General features: G+C 35.2%; 2 protein-coding genes across 2 annotated transcripts; both read left to right on the forward strand.

Moving 5' to 3' along the window:
• Positions 1–235: 235 nt before the first annotated feature.
• Positions 236–1,222, forward strand: LOC115973786 (glutathione S-transferase T3-like). The gene is made up of 2 exons (XM_031094024.1): positions 236–694; positions 785–1,222. The coding sequence occupies exons 1-2, from the start codon at positions 236–238 to the stop codon at positions 1,220–1,222; spliced, it is 897 nt and encodes a 298-aa protein (XP_030949884.1).
• Positions 1,223–5,496: 4,274 nt separating this feature from the next.
• LOC115977109 (CCR4-NOT transcription complex subunit 10) lies at positions 5,497–20,851 on the forward strand. The gene is made up of 6 exons (XM_031098769.1): positions 5,497–6,105; positions 8,072–8,158; positions 15,157–15,318; positions 15,432–15,518; positions 15,597–15,668; positions 18,539–20,851. Exons 1-6 carry the CDS (start codon positions 5,839–5,841, stop codon positions 20,492–20,494), a joined length of 2,631 nt encoding a protein of 876 aa, XP_030954629.1. The 5' UTR covers positions 5,497–5,838; the 3' UTR covers positions 20,495–20,851.
• The last annotated feature ends 2,899 nt before the right edge of the window (positions 20,852–23,750 follow it).

The raw sequence follows: 23,750 nt of genomic DNA on the forward strand, positions 1-23,750 counted from the left end.
GATTTTCTGTCTCACATGGTATCTCATAAGACTTATTTTGGGGAGTGCCCAGGTGTGGGGGTGGGGTGGGTCAATGGTTGGGAGGAGGGGTAACTACCTGGTTTGAAGTCATCTTGTCTTTGTATAGCTGAAGTGCATGCAATAGTTGGAATAACTCATTTTCTTTCACCATCCCATCTAAGTTCTTGCACCTCCAGTTCCCCCATATCTAAATTACTTTGGTGTTTGTTAGGTGATGGACTCACAAAATCCCTTCTTCCTTGACATTTTACAAGACAAGGAACAAGGTTTTGAGTCTTTTGATAGTAGTATTTTGATGTCTACTCCGCATTTAGACGTGAATGTCCATCAATCTCCACCCGAAGTTGAAATGGGACAATCTACACCCCCCATTGCAAAAAAATCAACTACTAAGAGAAGTCAACGGGGAAACAACTTCACGGTAGATGAAGACATTAAGCTAGTATCGGCGTGGCTTAATGTTAGCTTAGATGCCGTGATATCGACAGACCAAAAACACACAACATTTTGGGATAGAATTTGGTCCACCTTCCACAATGACAAGAAATTTAACCGCTCTAAGGATTCTTTATGTAGTCAGTGGTCAACAATTCAAAGGGAGACCGACAAGTTTTGTGGATACTTAGCCCAAATTGAGAACCGGAATGAAAGTGATAAAACTGAGCATGACAAGGTATTTCAACTCAACATCTAATATGTATTGTATATTAATGCACTTTTAGTTCTATGATTCTCATTATTTTAAAATTTTTTACTTTTGTAGATTGAAGATGCAAAAACTATGTATAAAGAAAATAGTAAAAATGCATTTCAATTGGAACATTGTTGGAGAATTTTGAGGAATGAAGCTAAGTGGTTGATTCAAAGAGATAATTTGAAGGTCCGCCCTAGACAACTAACTACACAATCTTGTAATACTTTTGCAAGCTCAATAAATTTGGATGAAGATAATAATGAGATGAACTCCGACAAAACCTTGGAGAGACCTATAGGCAAGAAGGCCGAAAAGGAGAAATTAAAGAAAAGAAAGAATTGTGATGACGTGGTCCCAATACTTTCCTCCCAATTGGACGAAATCAAGGAAGGAAAAAGGAGAATGCATGAGGAGAAAAAGGAAAGTATGCGCATTGCATTAGAAGAACGAAGAGAGTTCTTGCGCATTGCATCCGAAGAACGAAGAGAGTTGATTCGTATCAAATAAGACAAGAATGAAGTAGAAAAGAGGAAAGCAGAAGATGAAATTATGATGAAAGATACAAGAACTATGGATCCTGAGTAAAAAGAATACATTCGCCTACGTCGTTTGGAAATCTTGGAGATGTTAAAGTCTAAATTTCTATCATCATCATAATTTGTATATTATTATTGACAATATCTAATTAAGTAATTTTTTGTATAGTGCAAAGATACTAGCACATGGTTGACATAGATTGTTTGATGTTAGACATCTCTTTTGTAGTATTTACTTGTACAAGGAACATGATTATTCAATCTCTAATCATGTTAGATATATTTTTGTAATCTTCACTTGTGCAAGGCTGTGATGTCTCCTTCTGTAAGCCTATACTGTTTTCTCTCAATGACTAAAGCTGGTGGAAAAATATTGCTATCATGCTGTGTTGGAATTGGTTGTCATAAGTAGAAAGGGAGGGCAAATGCTCTATTCTGTTAATTTATTTTTATATTCTTCATTGAATATGAAGATTTCTAGTTCCCCACCCCCCCCCCCAAAATATAGTTCTGTTGAGCTCCAAATGTGTAATGGAATTTTGTAGTGGGATTATTCAGATTGCAGTTATCTGGTGCACACTAAGCATATTCATGAGGTCGTTTGTTGGAAATATTATTGTACATTAACTCTCATTGTTTTACTTTAGTAGGAATTCCTAATACAGAATACAAGATGGCACATTTTTTAAGTTTGAATGATGACCATAGGAATGATGGAAAACAATGGAAATCTGCTTGTGAACTCAGATATAATATTAATTTTTTGTGATGCAGGACAAAGTTTAGAGAAGCTCAAATGGGCACTTTTTCAAATAAGTTAGTTTGGGTTGTCTTTGCAAACAAAATTAAAATACTGCTTACAATTTTTGATGGATGAAAGATGACATCTAATTTTGTAAATACAGATGCAAAGTTACATAGATAGATAGATAGATAGATAGAAATATCAAATATGATTCATGCAATAAATTTGAATATGTAAATATGGATATAATGGTTGCAGGGGCTGTAGAAAACAACTACTTGCACAATATTTTCATCACCCCCAACACATTTTCAGCTAAATTTTTTAATCATTCCTAAATTCACTATGTATTGTTTCCTAGGCTACTAATGCACCTCATGTATACAGGCAATAATTTCAAATTTGCTGAAAAGGTTGAGAATTAGAATGCTTTATTTTGACTTTATTTTTATTCACCCATCATGGATTTTTCCAAATTTGTCAATTGGAAGTAATAACACTCACAAAACTATAAATGAATTTGATTTAGGTGAAAATAAGTGCAATGCTTTCTTTAGTTTAGATTCGAGAAGATGGTTTTCCACTTATCAAGTGATTGACACACCATTAGAATTAAGAACATCTTTTATAAGTTGATGTTAAATAGTTGAGTTGTACTTGTTTCAATACATATAGAATGCCACTTTTTATTATATATATATGTGTGTGTGTGTGTGTGTGTGTAGAGAGAGAGAGAGAGAGAGATGCCATCTGTTTTAGTTTATTCTTTTTTTTTTCCTTGGTTTGTGGGGGGTGGGGGGGGGGGTTGTTGAGGTGGTTGATTCTTGATAAGTGGGTGAAGCAATGCCTCCAGTAGTCTCCATTTATAATCCACAAACTTCCAATCTTTCTTGGCATTACAGGAAAGCAAATACACACATCACGTGTTCCTTCATTTCACTAATTCAAATAAATAATCTCATAGAACAGCAAAGGAATGCAATTTGCAAATTTTATTCTAATATTAAACTTAGTAAATTTCAAAGTCCAATGAAGGTTCACATTAAATAAAAGTAGTAATACTTAGAAAATTAATTCCAAATTCCTACGACTGGCCTTATAGTTGCCATAGATGCTCGACGAGATCCGCTTAAAGTTGAGAATGAATTCCTCTATCTCTAATGGAATTATGGCGTTCAATGAATTGCATAAGGTTACAAGTGGGATTATGTGACACCGGTTTGGGTCCACTATTATCGATTTGATCATAATCAAAGTCATTTGCTCCAAGGTAAGTATGTCGCTCATCTTCAACGATCATATTATGCAATATTATACATGCCATCATAATGTCCTTAAGCGTTTTAAGGTGGAAAAAACGTGCAGGCCCACGCACAATTGCAAATCACGCTTGAAGTACTCCAAATGCATGTTCGACATCCTTTCTTGCCGCCTCTTGTGCGGAAGCAAAATGTTGTCTTTTATGGTCTTGCGGTGCTGGAAAAAAAATTATGACTGTTGGGTAAAAAAAAAAAAAAATTTCGGCGGCGTTCGCCGGAGCCACTCTGGCAGCGTTCGCCGGAGCTATTATTTCGACGGTTCAGCCATTGGACCTCCACCACAAGCGGCTCCATTGGCCGAGCCACCAGTGTTGGTTGTTTACTTAAAATATAAGTTTAAATTAAAAAAGTATGACCATTATGGAAAATAATAAAAAATTGATGAAGAATGAATATTTTATTGAAATATCTTGTAAAATAGATAAACTGATGTGGGTGTTTTGTAAAAGTGATGGTGTAAAATAGAAAAAGTAGGTTTTTTGTGTAAAATAGACGGAATCTTTTCCACTAGCTGATGTGAATGCTCTTAGAAGTTAAATGGCTTAGGGTTTTCATTTGAAGTAGATTGTTCAAAAGATTTTCAACCTTCGTATAGATTCCCAATGCACGAGAAATTTCGTTTGATCTTTAAACACATAAACTCTTTGTTTGACAACTCAGATTGAAACTTGCACTTGTGTGTAAATTTTTAATAATGAGAAAGTTATCAAATCACTTAAAAAATGACACATCATTATTCTGTTAAACACATAGGTAAGGAAACTACGAATGTTAAAACATAGAATGAAGACTGATCAAACTCAATAGGTCTTGAGAAACCATAGAATGAATTATGACAACTAACTTGATAAGTTCTATACTTGTCTTTCTTTAAATTAATAACAAACAAGTTATGCATTCCATGAGCAAATTGGTTATTGTAAAAAAAAAAAAAAACAAAATTCTCAAAATTGTAAAAATAGGAGCATAAAGGGATAAGTCTAAGCTATTAAAAGTGTTTGATAACTTAGATTGTGACTTGATTGTGTAATTTTGTAATAATGATAAAGTTGCAATGTCACTTAAAAAATGGCGCATCATATTTCGTTAGACATATAGGTAAGGAAACTAAGGATGTTATGGCAATGACCAATAACACTAATTTTTTAAACTTCAGGGACCAATAGTGCTCATTTGAAATTTTAAGTATCAATAGCACATTATAGGTAAACTTTAGGAACCAATAGTGTATTTATATCTAAAATAACTAAAGTGTAGTTCGGTAAGTCATGTGCAATGCACATAGTAAAGACACATATTATCTTTTTATTGTTGGCTATATAATCTTAAGTTATAACCAAGTTAGTTGTAGCCAAACTTTGTCATTTATTTTAAACTGAAACAAACTGGCAAAATTTGCAAAAACTTTTGTGTTTGGAATTTGCTTAAAAAAAGTTTTGTTTTTTGCCTTTTGGTTTTGATTTTTTTTTTTGTGCAAATAATATAATTTTTAAACTTTTTGAAATAAACTATTTATATTTTGACATAAAATTTACCAACATCTATATATTTTTTATAAACACTTTTTATACTCAAAATAAGCAAAACCCAAGCATTTTGACTCTTATTACCAAAAGTAGAGACACAGAGATCATTCCCAACCAAAAAATCATTACTAATCGCATCCAATACACAGTGGACCAATAAAGCAAAATTTATTTTATTTAACTTTAAAGTTTGAATTATCCCCATAAATGTCATCAACCCAAACTCCAGAGTAGGCAAATACCATAAACAACCAAACTCATTATTATTAAAAAAAAAAAAAAAAAAAATTCATACACAACAATCAGCTTCTTACACATATAGGCTTAGTGGTTGCCCCCTTCTTGATGGCTGTGCCAGGCACGGGTTCGAGTCCTCATACCCCATAGGTGTGGGGTTTGGACTTTGGTTTCTAAAAAAAAACAAAGTGTATGGGTGGAGTCCAAGTCGCGGGCACCATTATGTGCTGGTGGTACTCACAGGCGATGTATCTGTGGGGTGTGGTCGGCTGTGATATCACACGTGAGCCACCCTTTTTGGTTTCTCAAAAAAAAAAAAAAAAAAAAAGCTTCTTATATATAGCTTACGGTTATAGCTTAACCTCAAAATCAAAACCCTCCATTTTCTCCAAAAAAAAAAAAAAAAAAAAAAAAAACACATCAACCAGAAAAGCCCCAAACTTAAAAAAGCTATTTCTCTCTTCTTTCTTTCTCTCTCATTTTGGACTCACAGGTTTTCAGTTTCTTTCACTCTTTTTCTCTCTCTCTGTAAATCGGACACATCTAAGCAAAAAGTGTCCTTCTCTGCAAAATTTTCCAAACCTCAGGGGGTTTTAAAGAAACTTGCAATCGCCACTCCGATTTCGTACGCAATTTCAAGGAAATTTAGGGTTTTGTGGCCAGATTTCCCATTACATTCGAAGTTCAGTTCATTTCGGATAAGGTACTTCTTGCAATCTTAGCCATCAGATTGGTCGATCCGTGGGGGTTGGAGGGGGAAATGGACGCTCGAGATTCGTTATCGCCATCGACGGTCGCTTCTTCTGCTGCTTCTGTTACTGCTACTGCTGCTGCTGCGGCCGCCTCTGCTGCCGTTACCGTTTCTCCGAATCGCGACGGTTCTTCCTCCGGCACCGAAGACGACGCAGTTTTGTCAGCCGCGGCGGCTCTTGCAAAGGACGCTGCCTTGCACTTCCAGTCCTCCAAGTTCGCCGACTGCGTCGAAGTCCTTAACCAGCTCTTGCTCAAGAAACAAGACGATCCCAAAGTAAACCTTCTCTGTCCCTCGCACTCGCTTTCGCTTTCGCTTTAATTCAAATCTTCATTTCCGGTTTTTTTTTTTATTTTTTTATTTTTTTATTTTTTAAGCTAGGTTTTGCTTGGCGTTGTCGTTTTGATATGGATCGCATAATTGGATATTATTGTTTGTTTTTGTGAGAAATGCATGTAGGTTGATTTGGTTTTGGATGTGAAGTTCGAGCCTTATGTGGATGTCTTAAGTGAATGAAAATGGCAGAGATTCGTAATTGAAGTGCTGTTGGTAATTAGTACTGGAAACTTGATAAACAACGAGAAATTCAGGCTGTTAGAAGCGTTTTTAGTTTGTGTTTTGTTTGAAAACTGAGATTTGTATGTGTTTTCGGTTTTATGGTCGGGTTTAGGTTCTGTTGGCGATTGTCATATATTTGGTGTAATTTAATATGTATCGGGTGGAGTGCTTGTACGTGTTAACTGAAAACTTGGGTGAGAATGAACAAAATTACTATCAAGCACAGACATAAGGATCTATGGAGAAAGCATTAACGAGGAGGATCAATTGCAGCAAATGTCATAAGGATTTATTGGGTTTGTCTATTTGTCTATGTTGGCAAAAGAGAGGGACCATTATCTAGAAAAGAGTAGGGTAATTAAAAGCATTATTATCAACCTCTTAGCTTTTTATGTAGAATGACATATGGCTGTCTGGCACACCCTCTAACCCCTAATTTCGTTTGAGGAGTTCTTATATGCATTTTATTGACAAACCATCCCAAATGATTTATACAGTTTAGGGATCCCATAACATCACTAAGAGGGGTTGAATGTAATGATGAGCCTATAAAGTACTAGACAGACACCAGTGCAATTACAACAATTTTAGACCGTCTTCCTATAGATACTGTGGTAGCATTTTGCGTAAATGAACAGTTAGTTGGTCTAGGTTTCTAATACAATTAGCCTGCTACTTTAGGCATTGGGAAGGCATAATCTTTGTGGTTTTTTTTTTTGATAATTAGATAGTTGGGGGAGGGGGGATTTGAACCCTGGACATTTCTGTTGGAAACACCAAGAAGTGTCAATTGAGATTCCAGGCTCTTTAGAACCTTCGTAGATTGGCTGTCAGCTTTGAGAAACCAATCATTCTCTTCCTTTCTTGAATTTCTTGATTTATGTAATTTTTGTACTTGATTTGTTTGACCCCTGTACACTTCCTGTGTTCTAGGGCGTCCCTTTTTTGATGTCAATAAATCTTATTACTTATAAAAAAAAAAGCTTCCACTAATGGTATTATCCATTCCAAATATTAAGTTGGGTCCTTTTTCCTTGAAAGCAAAAATCTCCACTATGGTTATTACTTGGCTATTTGTTGTTTTCTATGATTAAAAAACAGATTAGGTTTTTTTATTTATTACAGAGGAATGTCTATTTGGTAAATAATTAGAGAATATTCAATATGAAGCAGATTTGGTTCTATTAGTAATATTCAATAATGTCAAGCATTCCGTTGTAGAGTATATCCACCCCCCTCCCCAATGAACAAGTTCAGTAAATTGAAGGATTTTCTTACAATTCTACTTGTTAAATTAATTTAAATTGTGGAGTCTTTTCTTATGAAAGTCAATTTTTGTTACCAAGACTACCGTACAAAATCGTAAAGTTTTAATATTATTTTTGTATGGCTTGGGACTAATTTGATACGAGCCTCTTGATTGAATTTTCTGTTCATATGAAATTTTAAGTTTTGTGTGTTATCCAGATTCAAATCTTTTGTAAGCATTTCTGTCAAATCGTGGATCACACTTGTAATCATATTAGTGGACACAGACATAACAATTATTATGCTACATTTTGACTTCCATGGATTATGGGATTGCTTACATCTTTCTTAGCTGTAGGATTTATTTATATATTCTTGATAAGTTTTTTAGCTGTAGGATTTATGCTTTCAAATCTTATGGATATTTTTTTTATAGGTTATTCATAATATTGCAATCGCTGAGTACTTTCGTGATGGCTGTTCGGATCCAAGGAAGTTGCTTGAAGTACTTAATAATGTCAAGGTACATATCCTTTTACCTTTTCTCCTTGTTATATATACGGATGTCTGTTTTATGCTAGTATATGGTCATTTAGTATGCTCATGAACAAAGGCATGAGCATCAGGCACATTGTGCAATACCTTACCAATTAAGTCCTTTACAGAAAATTAATATATTATACTGTGATGTTAACTTCTTTTCACTCTAGATTCCCTTATATCATGTGATATTTTCTTTTTATAATAGATGGCAATATCAAACTAACAAGGAAATTGAGATTTTGTATGTACTTTCATGAGCAGGGAAAAATTAGATATTGAGAAACTTAAGTTAAAAGGATTAGATTACCCACAAAAAGAACTGGCAGTTTCATTATGCCTATGGCAGAGGTTGGGAACTTCTGTTTAGAGTGTTTAACATGATTGACTAGATATATTATTTTCTTTAAGGGCATAAAGTTATCTTGTTTACAACAACCATCACTTCTACCTCCCAGGAGGAACCATAAATTATTGCAAACCAGATTTGGCTTTACAAGGAGCATATGTCATGGGTTGTGCCCCATCCATGAAGATTTCACAAACCTCTATGTTTCCCATATAGTCTGTTGACGAGTTAGATTCCCTTAACCCAAAACAAGTATATTGTATTGGTTCATTATCAAATGCATAATAGTTTAACATATGAGATTTAGCATTATCCAATTGAAGCGTTGTGTACAAGCTTTCCATTTTCCAAGGTAACACTGATGCCCCATTAGTACCTCATTGTCTATGTTTTATGGCCAAATTGAGGGACCTAGAGCTTGGGGGGATGGTAGTCTCTTGGATGCACACACCTATTTGTGTCTTCAGCTACTTTAATTTCAAGCCTTCTAGCATTTCTAAATCTCTCTTTTCTCCAACTTGGGTGGTTCGAGATGTTTTTGTGTTGAATCAAAATCATTTGAAATCTTAATGGAGGAACGGGTTGTAATTTTATGTTTAAGATATTTGAAAAATGGCAATATTTCCTACAATCTATCTTCATGGGATGAGGTGTTGTAAGGTGTTTCTTGGCAATAATTGTGGACCTTTTTACAATTGACTAGACCAAAGATTTCATATGGTAAACCAAAGAAGGTGACAAAGCTTTCTCGATCCAACCACGCTCTAATGTGTTTGGACAAATTTATGGCTCTAAAAGAATATATTAGAGGTGGAAAAAAGAGTACAATGGTTATTCTAGAAGGCAACCTTGTTAGCAGCTGGAAGGGCTTTGACTTGGATACGAAAGTGGTTAAAGTCTCATTATTCTAACGCAAAGAACAAGTACACATCTAATACAATCTTAACAATTAACACATCCGTAATGAAAATTGATAATGAGACTCTATCAATTTAAAGGGTGTAGATTGTGATGCAAAACCATCTAAAGGGTGTAGGTTTGGAAGTGGGAATACAAAGCCAGTGTTGGTAAAATGGAGAAATAAGAGGCACGTGCTTCCTATGAGGCAGTGGTGCAAGGAGAGGTGTGACAATATTCATTCAAATTGGTCGACACTAAGGCTCTGCTTGGGAGGAGAGAATGGAATGGAATGAAAAGAATATTTTTAGAATATTCTTCCCTCCCTCTTGTTTGGGAGTTTTAACAGAGGGAATGGAAAGTTCATTCCTTTGTTTGTGAGTTTAGGTGAGAGGGAATGAAATGGTTAAGAGGGAATACTCATTCCATCCTAAGTCCTCAAAATCTCAAATTTTTGTTTCTCCCAAATTGGGAGGAATAGGAGGGAATGAATTTAGGTTTAATGAAAATTTTATTGAATCTAAATTACCCCTTGAATCTTAGCCCTCTTTATTCTCATTGATTATTTTTTATGTTCTTTAAAATGAGGGATATAATAGTAATGTTAATATAAAATGATTCCATTCCATTCCTTCCAATGTCACTTCCAAACGGTGTCACTTACTTTCCATTCCATTTATTTATTTTATAACATCTAAACAAGATTTTTAAATTCCATTCCATTCCTTTAATGATCATTCCATTTCATTCTATTCCTTTCCTTTATAAACTCCCAAGCGGAGCCTAAAGTAAAAAGAGACCACCAAAAAAGGTGTAAGTTCTAGGAAAAATTTGTAGGCATGATATGCGGAAATTTGAACCAAACATAAATTTCAACTTAGTAATTATTTTGCGTGAAGGAGCTAAGTGGAGAGTTTGTTGTGAGGAACAGGGCCATAAAAAGAAAGAAACGAATTGATTGGCTCTAAAACACATTTGGTTTTGGGCCACGAGACCATCAAGATAGAAACCATAGGTGGGGATTTAAAAAATAGATCTCTGGTCGGGAGCCAAGGAACCAAGATTGAGCTAAAATAGTTTTGAAGTGTGCAAGCGTATAAAAGCCCAAATTGAATTGGTGCAATGGCTTGGATGCAGATTGGGTACTTGAGTCCTTAACATCTGAAATTCTGTGTAGATTTTATGAATCTACATAGCTGAACCCTCAAAATTTGCAATTGTAGGTGGGAAGTATGAAAGACCCAAGATTAAGGCTCGGTTTGGTCGGAAGAATGGAAAAGTGAGAGAACAAAAAATGTCGGAAGGACAAAAAAGTGGATGGATAGAAAATGTTTTAATTTCCCTCATATGTGTTTGGTAGAGAGGATGGAAAATTTGCTTTGAATAAATTTTCTATTATATCCTTATTATGTAAAAAAATGATAGAAAAGATTGTAATTATAAGGGATAAAATAGTAAATTCTCTGTACAAAACATTTTCTCTCCATCTTTTCTTCCCCAGTTTGGGAGGATGGTTTTGTTTCAGCTTGGGTGGAAAATTCCACCCACCCCCTTTTCCATCCTTCCTCATTTCCATCACACCAAACAATGGAGAACTCCCATTTTCCACTCAACCAAATGGACCATAAACGTGATAATGTTGGGGTGTCCCATGGGAATCCAATCGGAGGCTAGGCCAGTGGTTATTTCTAGATAGGAATTGATGGTGAGTATTGAGCATGCAATCTCTTTCTTGGGCTTCGACGGCAATGAGGATGGCGGTGTTTCTTTTCCTAATCAAGTAGCAACAATGGAAACAAATCTCTAGATGATATCGTCCATGCAAGAGGATTGGCGGGTTGACGACAACCCACCAAGAGCCTTGTAGCTCAATTGGTTGGCATCTCATGATATTTCCAATGGAGACATCTAGGGTTGAAATCTCTCCTCCTCTGTTGTAAGTTGTAACCATGGTTTTAAAAACCAGATCGGACTAGCCGGTTCAACTAGGAACCGAGCACCAAACCAGTTCGATAAAACCCCTAAAACTGGTCAGAATCGGCCAAAACCGGGAACCAGAACTAAAAACGGTTCCTTGCCTGTACCAGTTTTAAAAACCATGGTTGTAACTATTGAATTATATAAAAAATGGTTTGACGACAACCTGATTGAGTCATTGAGGCTGAGGACGGGGATGGAAATGGTGATGACATGCATAGTTGCCTAGAAGTGATTACTTGAATGGGTAAAGAAGTGCTAGTGTTTTGGTCCTTGGGTAGGGGTGAGATAGTCTTAGAAATTTCAGTATTGGAGATGGTACTCTTCAGAAGATCCTTTGATGTAAGTCCCTCAGCTGCATTACAAGGCAACACAGTGGTGATGTATGATGTTTCAAGCACCGAAGTTTCAGACTGGGTAAGAAATGTATTAATAGATTTAGTAAATTCTTGGGAACTTCTTTTGAGGCAAGAGGAAGTCATGATTTGAGAACATGAAGAGCACTTCAACAACGAGATAAGGAAACAAGTCTAAAATGAATTGGCAAGGGTATAAGGGACCTATAGAATTTGTTGTCTTTAATAAATTACTAGAAAAAAGGAGCAGTGAGTGAATATCCTAGCATGTGAATATCTTGTAAAATACTAAAATGTCCGTGATATGAATGATGGGGATAAACAATAGAGAACTAGAAATCTACTAAGAGATTGGAGAACAGATATAGTATGCCTTCTAGCAACCAGGATGGGAATAATAAGTAGGGAGACTATGAGAAGCTTATGGGGAACCAGTTTTGATAGGTCTTAAGTACATTGGGGGCTGTAATAGGCACCTTGGTATTATGGGACAAAAGGGTAGTAGACAAACTAAAAGAGTCAGTGGGTGATCACACAGTTACCTGCAAATTCAACTATGTCTCTGATGGTTTTTGTGTGGTCTTTTTTTGGTGTCTATGGTCCCATTGTAGATGGGGAAAGATGTGATTTATAGGAGGACCTGTTAACAGCTGGTGGGTTCTTCCCATGGTGCACAGCAGGAGATTACAACACCAATTGTTTCCCTAGCAAACGAGTGGGAACAGATAGGGCCTGCACAAGTATGTGGGATTTTTCAAATGTCAAGGCATTCAATAAAAAAGGATTTCTTCTTTTTACCCTTATGGCACGATATCCAAATAATATTGATTCACCAATTTTTTGACATTACTGAACATGGTTTGATAAATTTACCTTTGGAAGGAGGTGCTTTTACCTAGTCCAACAACTATGAATCCCCATCCATGTTTCTTGTTTCTCTAGAATAGGACGAATACTTCAGTAATTCAAATCAGAGATTACTTCCTCAAATATTATTAGACCACTTCCAAATCCTGGTTGATGCTAATGGCATTAATAGTGGAAAGGGCCTGTTTAAGTTTGATAACATGTGGCTCAAAATAAAGGGCTTCATGGTAAAGGAAAGACAATGGTAGAGTAGTTACCATTTTAGTGGGACACCTAGTGTTAACGCAAACTGTTGAAAACTGACTTTGGATTTAGAACAAAGACCTCTATTTTAGTAAATGATTGTGGAGTTATGTGCAGGAGATGGATGCACTATGCAGCAATAATTTGATATCAAGTTTGGTACTTCCTTGGCATTAATAGAGGAAAAGGCCAAGTTTGAGAACATGTGGCTCAAAATAGAGTAGTTTGTAGCCAAGGTAAGACAATAGTGGAGTAGTTGCCATTTTAATGGGACACCTCTAGTGTTGCTATGGTGTTTAAACACAAAGTGTTGAAAACTGACTCAAAGTGTTGAAAACTGACTTTTGAACAAAGCCCTCTATTTTGGCAAATGGTTGTTGAGTTATGTGAAGGAGAGGGATGCACTATGTAGCAAGGTAATTGATATCAAATATGGTACTTCCTAGGGTGATTGGCGTTCAAATGACACAAGGGAGGTTTATGGAGTGAGCTTATGAAACATTATAGATGTGGTTGAGACAGCTTTATTAAATTTGTAAGATTTGAAGTGGAAGACGACACCAAGATTTTTTTTTGGCATGATAAATGGAATGGAGATTTAACTTTGAAGGAAAAATTTCTTGAGCTCTTAATTGTTGCAAGGAATAAAGATGCTTGAGTTGCATACTCCATGGATTGCTCAAATGGAGCTATCCATTGGAACCCTTTATTTTTTAGGCCAGTTCAGGATTGGGAAATGAAAGCTAAGGAATACTTTTTGGATGATCTTTATTCTACTAAGGTTAGGCAGGAAGGAACAGATAAAATCGTTTGTCACTCCTCAAAGAAAATGGATTCTAGGTTTAAAGCTATTATTAGATGTTGCATTCAGAGGTTAAATGGGTTTCCCTCGGAAAAACATCTGGAAAGTTTGAGCTTCATTACAGGTAGCATTCTTCACTTGGACTGTTGCTCTTGGGAAATTTTTTGACAGTGGATAACTTGAGAAGTTGTGAAATAGTATTTATGGACTGGTGTTGTGTGTAATGCCTAACGGGTGAATCTGTGGACCATTTAATTATATGCATTGTTCAATAGCATGTGAGATATGGACACTGATCTTCTGTCTCTTAGAGATTAGTTGGGCAATACTGAATTCAGTAGTTGATCTCTTGGCCAACTGGAAAGGGAATTTTGGCAAACAGGCTTCTGGTGAGATTTTTGGAAGTCAGTACCAACGTATTAAATTACTAATGTTGTTAATATGGACCATTTGGAAAGAAAAGAATAGACCTACTTTATTTCATTTTTTATTTAATCCTTTTAAAGTTCAGCAGTGCTTCTTCAAATATATTATTCTTTTTGCTGGGTTAGATTAGAAGATTTCATAATTTGGAGTTCCCTATCTGAATATACTCTCTTTTTGCAAGTTGTTTAAAAGTGCTACTTCCAAGTCTGCTAGGTCTATTTTGCGCGGTATATGATGTTTGATATATAATATAATGGCATTGATCCATTTTTTTGATAAGGATTAAACTTCATTGAAATTGAAAAAGTACGAAAAGATAAGAGCAGGGCACACATGCAGTGTGCTAAGAGACAACAAAGGAAAACTAAACAGTAATGAAGGTACAAAAAAAAAGCATGTCAGGTAGAGACATTCAGGCAAATGTAAACATATGTTCTTCCCTTCTGATAATCATTGTCTCATTTTTATCCTTTCCTCCATTTTGTCCATTGACATTGAATTTCTGTTGTGGGAAAAGTCAAAACAAGGAGGAAAACAAACGTACCTTATACAGATCTGGCTTGTATATTGAACAGTTATGTTCTTTAGCCTAGTAGTTGTGTTTGTTAGTTATGACATGGCTATTACATTGTTACATCAAGCATGCCAATACAAATGGGCTGTTTGCAATTTTCGAACCATGATTTACTTTCATCCTCTTTTTCAGTCATGTTATCTATCTATGGATGACCAATAAATAAGCCATTATTCATGATTTTATTTATTGGCAGAAAGATATTCTGCTGCTGGCCCCAAGTTGTCTAGACTGTGAAAGATACTAATTAATTGTTTAAGCCATTATTACTTGTTTTTCTTGTCCTCACGTATTGTGGGATAACAAGCAGGTGGAAAGAACATTCTCTTATGAAAATTGGAGCTATCGAGATAACTTATCAAAAAACATGTCACTGTAATATTTATGGTTCTGTAACTTAATATTCTCGATTTTGAAGATTGCTAGTTGATGGTTTTATCTTTGTTTATTTTTGGTCATTCATTGTTTCTTTTTGTTGTTATTGGTTCAGAAGAGAAGTGAAGTGCTTGCTTGTGCATCTGGAGAGCAGGTGGAGGCTGTTAGCAATCTTGGGAACAAAGTTATTTCTGGGTCTAAAGGAAGTAGTGCTGCAAATAGTGCCAGTATCGTTTATACGGATGAATTTGACACTTCTGTGGCAATCCTAAACATTGTATGTTTTTGTTATGTTTATAAGTGAATATGTTGGAGACTGCTGAAGGGTAATTCATCTGTCTTGTTTTTTGCTTGAATTGACTTGCTTGTCTTAAAATTGGTCTTATCTAGGCGGTTATCTGGTTCCATCTTCACGAATATGCAAAGGCATTATCAGTTTTGGGGCCTTTGTATCAAAATATTGAACCAATTGATGAGGTATGATAATTATTACCTATGGTTTTCTTTTTGCTATTGTAATCCTGTGTTAAATCCTTTTCTATATATTATACACAGACGACAGCTCTTCATATTTGCCTCTTGTTGCTAGACGTTGCGCTGGCGTGTCATGATGCTTCAAAATCTGCTGTGAGTTCAATTTTTTAATAGTTTATCTAGTTGCTTCATTCAAGATTTTGCATGATGTTCTCAAATGTTTAACATTCTTGCTATAAGGATAATATGGTATTATCGGACAAGGAGTGAATGCTGAACTTAAGCATTGTATGTCATGGGTAAGTTGGTCTCTTGTTATGGCTGTAATGAGATGAAACTTTGCTAATGTTGAACATCTAAAACAAATTACTTTAACCTTTTGGTTGGAGTTTGTGTTCTTATACTTGGGATCAGGGAGTCTCATAGACCCCAGTGAGATGTTGTGGCTTTTTGTTTGTAAACTTTTAGGGAATATACATATTTTGGTCCATGAATATACATGAATGTCTAATTTAGTTCTTGAAGTTAGAAAGTTGCAATCAAGTCCTCAAATGATGTGAAAAGTCACCATAAGGTTAGTGCTACTTTGGTTGGAAATGTCTTGGCAGAAATGGCTGTTCGGTTAAAGAAAAAGGAGAAACTAGAGATTGAAAAGGTTCCCTTTTTTTTGGGGGGGGGGGGGGGTTTTGTTGTGTCTGTGTTTTTGGGATTATTTCTAATAAGACACATCATTGCTTTCTTAGGTGAGGTAAGTGCAGATATTTAAGTGCAATTCCATTAGCAATCAACTGCCTCCTAAGAATTTCATATGACATATCATCAGTTTCTGTTAGTTAGATTGTCAGAAAGAGAGTTCCAATTTTTAAATTATTTATGGACTTCAGCTATTTTAAATTTCATACTCTTTTAAATTTTAGAGACTAAATTAGAACTTCAGCTATTTCTCAGGGACTAAAATAAGTGTTTGCCTAAATTTTTATGAAAGTAATGTGTCTGTGTGTGTATTTTAAGGTCTGTTACTTCCAGTTATATTATATCAAGAAACTCATACAATATATTCAATATGTACAATTTAGAACTAGTTTCTTCAAATTGAATGATTCAATCATTCTAATGAGCTCCTTCATCATGCCAATTCCATTACTAAGTGGTGCTTATTGTGTCCGGTCCAGTTTTGCTAATTCAAGGGATCACTCTCCATATCACCACACTATGACATCTACCCAACTTGCCTTGCCATAACACTCTTTGTCATAACCCAATGAACCCTGAAGAGAGAAAAAAACCATGCTCCAAAGCTCTCGAGCAGCAGGGCAATGGAGAAGTAGATGATTAGTAGTGTCCCCATATCTCTTACACATGCAGCACCAGTCTATAATAATTATCCAATGCTTCCTGAGGTTATCAACAGTTAGAAATTTCCCCAAAACTGCTGTCCAAAGTAAGAAACTGATGTTAGTTGGAGCTTTAGGTTTCCACAAACTCCTCCAAGGAAAGGAGCAATGGGGTGTGGATGCAACGTTTCATAATAGGATTTTTACCTCAAAAGGAATTCCATGAAGAAGGATTCCATTAACAAAAATATACCTGTATTAGAGGAGCCTTAAATGCTGCCCAATGTTAGTATATTATATATGCATATAATTCATAAGGCATTTACAATATTTTATACTTAAAATTTTGATTTTTTTTTTGGGATGGGGGTTAATCTGTTAATTGTGGTCATTTGTTGGTGTCTTAATGTAGTGTAATTTGGCCTCTGAGTCTATCTTTAATTAGTTTTTTAGTTTTAAAAACAATTTTAGTCGCAATTAACTAATTATTGGGATTTGTGTTTCTATCAATTAATTGTGAATTTTTAGAGGTATTTTTGGAAAAAAAAGGGGGGGGGGGTAGTGTAATTTGGCCATTAGGTACAATCTTTTTTTTTTTTTTTTTTTTAATTCGCAAAAATGATTTGAGTGTTAATTATTGGAATTTTGCCTTTAATACTAATGGACTGCAAATTCTTCTGAGGTATAGAGCATGTAAAAATTGGATAGTATCTCTGAATGTTTTGAGAGACTGATAATTAGAAAGCTTGTGATTGCAAGTGATAACACAACTTTGGTGTAGAAGTTAGATGTCTCAGCTAGTTTTGTGTTAATATATGTTTTCAATCATGTAAAAGTGTTGGCCAAGTAGAGAAGGAGCAATTTCAGCCAGTCAAAGTTTGTCATGTGCCAATGAAATCTAGCTCAAATGGCATATGCTCTATCAGTAAGCATTGTTTGAAGGGTGAAAGTTGTGGGTTTGAGACCCACTGGATGCACGTGTAACTTTAACAATCAAAAAAATAATTTGCCATTTCTTGCTAAATTCTCTCTTCTTGCTCACTAGAAGTTTGACTTTTTTCTTTTATAATTGTGCTTGGCCCGAATGACATCTCATATGCTTTCTGGTTTATTTAAAATATGGTATCACTTTCACAACATAATATTGGAGGAACTTAACAAGGGAGTAGTTGAGTTGAGTTTTAAGCAACGTAGAATTCTGGACAACCTAAACCTCGTTATAAATATTTGCAGAAGACAATATATGTGGCCTCCTTGTAAGGGGCCTGCTTTGTGACTCAAGGTCTTGTGTGTGACTGTTGGATTGGCAAATGAATGTTGTTCTGTTGGGTTTCTAATTTAACTACGTGACTATAACTTGATCAAGTCAGAACACTTTTTTAGAAAACTTTCCACAATTTAAATGAAGCTGCTGGCTCTCTCAAGATGTTATGCTAGGGCATTTTAGGCAGTTCATGCCATCTTCTGCAGCTGTACACATGCCATTAATAGGGGCAATGATGACCTAGTCTAGACAGTTCTGATCCAATATGAATATGATGCAAAGCCTTTTTTTTGGTTTAATTTGCTGACAGTTTCAATCTGAAAATTTTTGTTTATCACAAAGAAGGAAATTCCATGGTATCATTTTCGGTTTGCATATAGCATTCTTAATCCAAAATGGTAACCATTATAAATCTTTTTGTCCAGGATGCATTAATTTATGTGGAAAGAGCTTTTGGTGTAAGTTGCATGAGTCAAGTTGACAATGGAAGCATGGCACAACAACAATCTGCCAACCTAGTTGCAAAATCTTCCTCTTTTCCTAGCAGCTCATTGGCTACGGATGCTTCTAATTCAGATTTAGCGTCTAGTGTGATTGCCTCAGAAAATCCTTTAAGAAGAACTTTATCAGATGACGCACTCGAATATGAAACTATGCTATCGAAACTGGATATTGGTGGACAGAATGCAGTCAGGCCAGCTGGTCTCTCATCTTCAAATGATCTGTCAAGGACCCCAGTTGATAGGTCTTTTACCACTGTTGATTTGAAGCTTAAGTTGCAGCTTTATAAAGTTCGGTTTCTGCTTCTCACTAGGAACCTCAAGCAAGCAAAACGTGAAGTCAAGCATGTTATGAACATTGCACGTGGGAAAGATTCATGCACTGCCCTCCTCCTCAAGTCACAGATTGAATATGCACGTGGCAACCATCGTAAAGCCATCAAGCTGTTGGTGGCATCCAATAATAGGACAGACACAGCAATTTCAAGCATTTTCAACAACAATCTTGGGTGCATTTATTATCAGCTTGGAAAATACCATACGTCATCGATATTTTTTTCAAAGGCACTGACTGATACATCCTCTCTTCGGAAAGACAAGCCACTAAAGCTTTCAACTTTTGCACAGGATAATTCTCTTCATATAATATATAACTGTGGTTTACAGTATTTGGCCTGTGGGAAACCAATACTTGCTGCTCGCTGTTTCCAGAAGGCCAGTTTGGTATTCTACAACTGGCCTCTTTTATGGCTCCGACTAGCTGAATGCTGTCTGATGGCTTTAGAGAAGGGTCTAGTGAAAACAAGTCGGCCTCCATCAGAAAGATCAGAAGTCAGAGTCCATGTTGTTGGTGAGGGTAAATGGAGGCAGCTTGTTACGGAAGATGGGATATCAAGAAATGGACTTGTGGATTCTGTTGAAATGGATGATTGTATGCTAAGCAATGATGAGCAACCAAAGCTCTCAATGTCCCTTGCTCGGCAGTGTCTCTATAATGCTCTGCACTTACTGAACTGCTCTGATTCGACCCATTCAAAGCCTGATTTGCCCTCTAATTTCTCGGAGGAAAATGAATCAAGTGAGGTGGCTTCTTCCAAGAACTCAAACCACAAGAACTTAAACAGCGTTGAATCCAAAGCATTTTCTGTAACAGTAGGCATAGGTCAGGTTAATGCAAATGGGGATGCAAGAGAACCAAAGGGAGGAACAAGTCAGGAGCTCATACAGAACTCTCTTTCCCATTATGAAGGTATTCGTAGAAATGAAAATCAGCTGATCAAGCAAGCTGTTCTTGCTAACCTGGCTTATGTAGAGTTGGAGCTGGAAAATCCCATGAAGGCCCTGTCAACCACAAGGTCTCTCTTGGAACTTCCAGAATGTTCCAGAATTTATTTCTTTCTAGGTCATGTGTATGCGGCAGAGGCACTCTGCCTGTTAAATAAGCCAAAGGAGGCTGCTGAGCATTTGTCAATTTATTTGTCTGGGGGAAATAACTTTGAATTGCCATTCAGCCAAGAGGACTGTGAGCAATTGCAAGTGGAGAGGACCATCGACAGTGAAGAGTTAAATGGAGGATTGGTGACTGCCAAGAATTCTTCCCCTGATGACTCACAAGGTATTGTGTTCCTCAGTCCCGAAGAGGCATGTGCAGCACTTTATGCAAACTTTGCTGCGGCGTCTGCAATGCAAGGCGAGCTTGAGCAGGCCTACAATTTTGCGACTCTGGCACTATCCATATTACCCAACAGTCCAGAAGCCACTTTGACTACAATCTATGTGGATCTAATGCTCGGTAAGTCAAGAGAAGCTCTTGCCAAGTTAAAGCAGTGTAGTCGCGTTAGGTTCCTCCCCAGTGGCATAACAGTCAATAAATCTTCTTGATGATTGTACTGGTGGTTCTTAATTCGTTATGTCCAGCCCTCTCTCAGCATTAGTTAGCGGGTAGATCAGCAATCCTTCAAGAGGATTTGTAACATATATATAGTTCAATTCAGGGAATAAATTTTTCTGTTCTTTTTTCCTTATAATTTTTCACATCTAGGGTTCATTACTTGGTGGTGGCTGTGTTTTGGTTAGTGCGGATTCCCACCTTTCAGATTTGAGTTTTAGTTCGATTCAGATTATTGTGTTTCAGTGGCTAATTCTGTTGGTATTAAAGAATATAGAGCATGTGCTTCTCACGAAAGGACTAAAATGATTCATTTTGGATTTGAATTCCAAGTCATATTTTCATATCAAGGCTCTTACCGTTTCTTTTACCTTTTTGTTCTCTACATTTTGAAGTGTTAATATCCAGATTATATATATATATATATATATATATATATATTTGGTTGAAAGGAGATAGATATATTAAACAAACAGCAGAGAAAACTCAGTCCCAAATTTGAACCGGAAGCCCAAACAACCTCACTTGGAGGGCAGAAAAAACTAATGGCCTGTTTGGATAGAGGGGAAAGGAGGGGGAGTGGAAGGGAGTAGAGTAGAGTTGACTAATAATAAGTTAATTTTGTGCTAAATCTACTCTACTCTACTCTACTCCCTTTCTCTTTCCCTCAATCCAAACGGACCATAAGTAATATTTCCTGGCACAAAGGTAGGCTTTCTTGGCAAGCATCCTTAATGCTGAAAATGGATTTACATGTTTAACACTTAATTTATAGTCAAGCTTTCTTCTAAGCAACAAGGTGCACTCGCACAAAAATTGAAAGAGTTTTGCTAACACATACATTACATGCCATTTAAACATGGTTTCTTTTTACTGTTTCACCCAACATCGATACATTCTAAAAAATAAATAGATAAAACAGAATTATCAAAGTGAATCTTTTGACCGAGGAAATTGGTCAAATGACTTGGTGATTTGGCTCATTTGAGTCTCAGGTCTCAACGATCGGTTTTGGAAGCTAGTGGCAAGTTTGCCTTTGTATTCGTGTTTACTTGGAATCGTTGATAGGTCATAGAAAACATGCAAATTGTAGTACTTTTTTTGATACCTCAAAATTTCATTTGAATCATGAATCACATTTCATGTTGCACGTAAAGTAGCGTACTTGAGTTGTCTGCGTACCACTTGTCATAATAATAGAAGGTGACTTATAAAAAACAGAAAAAAAAAAAAAAAATAGAAGGTGACCAATAGGTCCAGTTCTTCGTAATCTGACCAATAGGTGGAAAATATGTAAAAGTTTAATAATACTAAGTGAAATAAAAAACTGAGACGCTGTTAAATGTGGAGATATAATAGAAAATGTACATTTTGACAAGAGAAAATATTGATTCATATTTGTTGATATACACTCCATACACATAATGTCCATATTTGCACATTAACTATCCACATTTTCTAAGAATATACATATTTAACACATGGAACTAATAATGTATATAAAGTACATAATTTTCAAAAAAATTTATGATATACATTAATCAGGATGAGATAATCAATATTCTTTTGACAAACCCGTGAATAATCAACCATTTTCCTAATGGATTTGGTTACATAATTACATAATCCTGGTGCTACACTGCAAATGGGTAAAGCATTATAAATTTATAATGCATGAATTTCAAAATTTTCAACTGGATCATATCAAGAAACTGTATAGGAAACAAAGAAACGCATGAATGTACGAGTAAAACCAGCTATGGTTTCTTTCTTGCAATTATATTGTACATCCAACATGTAGGCAGTTAGTTACTGTACCAAAAGTTCACACTTAAAACTTCCTCCATGAATGAACTCGTCCGCAGGAGTGGCTCAACCATAAGACCATTTTGGTAATGCCCTAAGCCCCAAATGGAAGAAGGCCCCCCTAGAATAGAATATATTATATCTATATTATACTCTTTTCAAATGTTCAATATTTTATAAATACATTTTACTATGTTTGCAGTAGTTTAAAAATACAAAAATTTTCAACCTTCCAAAAATTTTACCCTTCCTTTTCCTTTATATAAATTAAAAGTTTTCGAGAAATTACTAAAATCTATTGTTCAATAATTGAAGTTCAACATTGCCAAGAGAGATAGTGACCATATAAAATATAATATTTCTCATGATATTTCAATATTTTTTAGAATTAAAAGTTTAAAATACGTTTTATAAATATATGAAATTATTCCAATTAATGTAATAATTTTTTTATTAAAATTAATGTATTAAATTATATAAAAATGTTGAATCCTTTTGTATATTTCATATATCATATATAAAATATTAAGTAATAATACACTTTACATTTGCGTTTGACTCCAAAATGTGTTGAGTCAACCCTAGATTAGGCCATATGTAGGGCCTAATATATATATATGTATAATATTTTTTTTTTTTGGTAGACGGTGAATTCGAGCAAGATTTGAAAAGAATATGTTTAAAGCTGGATTGAAGTATTCAATAAAAACGACACTGTTTAGAATTTACAAGTTTTTGAAACTTTTTATTTTATATTTAAAATACTCTGTGCATATGAATCTTCATAGAAATGTGGCCATATTTTGCATGAAAGATATTTAGCATGCCAATAATATGGTTAATATTTCATGATTTTGGCATGATCATAGTGGTATTAATACAAAGAAACTAAATCAATTGAGACTAAAATTATTAAAAAAAAGCAAATTTCAAATTGATAGCTTTACAAAGAAATGTTTAATGAGTACCACCATTAGGATATTGGAGGAAATTAATAACTTTTCATAAATGACCTCATTACCTTGATAATCTGGAACTCAATGGTTTATAAAATTCTTCGAAAAACACATCAATGAACTTATTATCAAGAAACGAGCTCTGTGTTTTCAATAAAAATAAATTTAAACTCAAGGTTGAATAAACACAATAAAGATTTTTTGTATAGGTTCCATTTATAAAGAAACAAGCTTTATGTTTTCAATGAAAATAAATTTAAACTCAAGGTTGAATAAACATAATAAAGATTTTTTGTTTAGGTTCAAGTAGAAAGTTACTCTAAATCTAACAGTATCGTTTAGTTTGGAGTCAAATTTTTTATAATATTATCAGAGGGAGTGTTTTGCAAATATTTAGTATGGTTTTAGTAGTATAAACTATAAAGTTGATACCCAGTCTCCCATGCACTTGGTTAGATAGTTTTATGTCAAAGCGTCATTTAGAACC

This window comes from Quercus lobata, chromosome 2 (assembly GCF_001633185.2).
Source record: "Quercus lobata isolate SW786 chromosome 2, ValleyOak3.0 Primary Assembly, whole genome shotgun sequence".
In the NCBI taxonomy this organism is placed as follows: domain Eukaryota; kingdom Viridiplantae; phylum Streptophyta; class Magnoliopsida; order Fagales; family Fagaceae; genus Quercus; species Quercus lobata.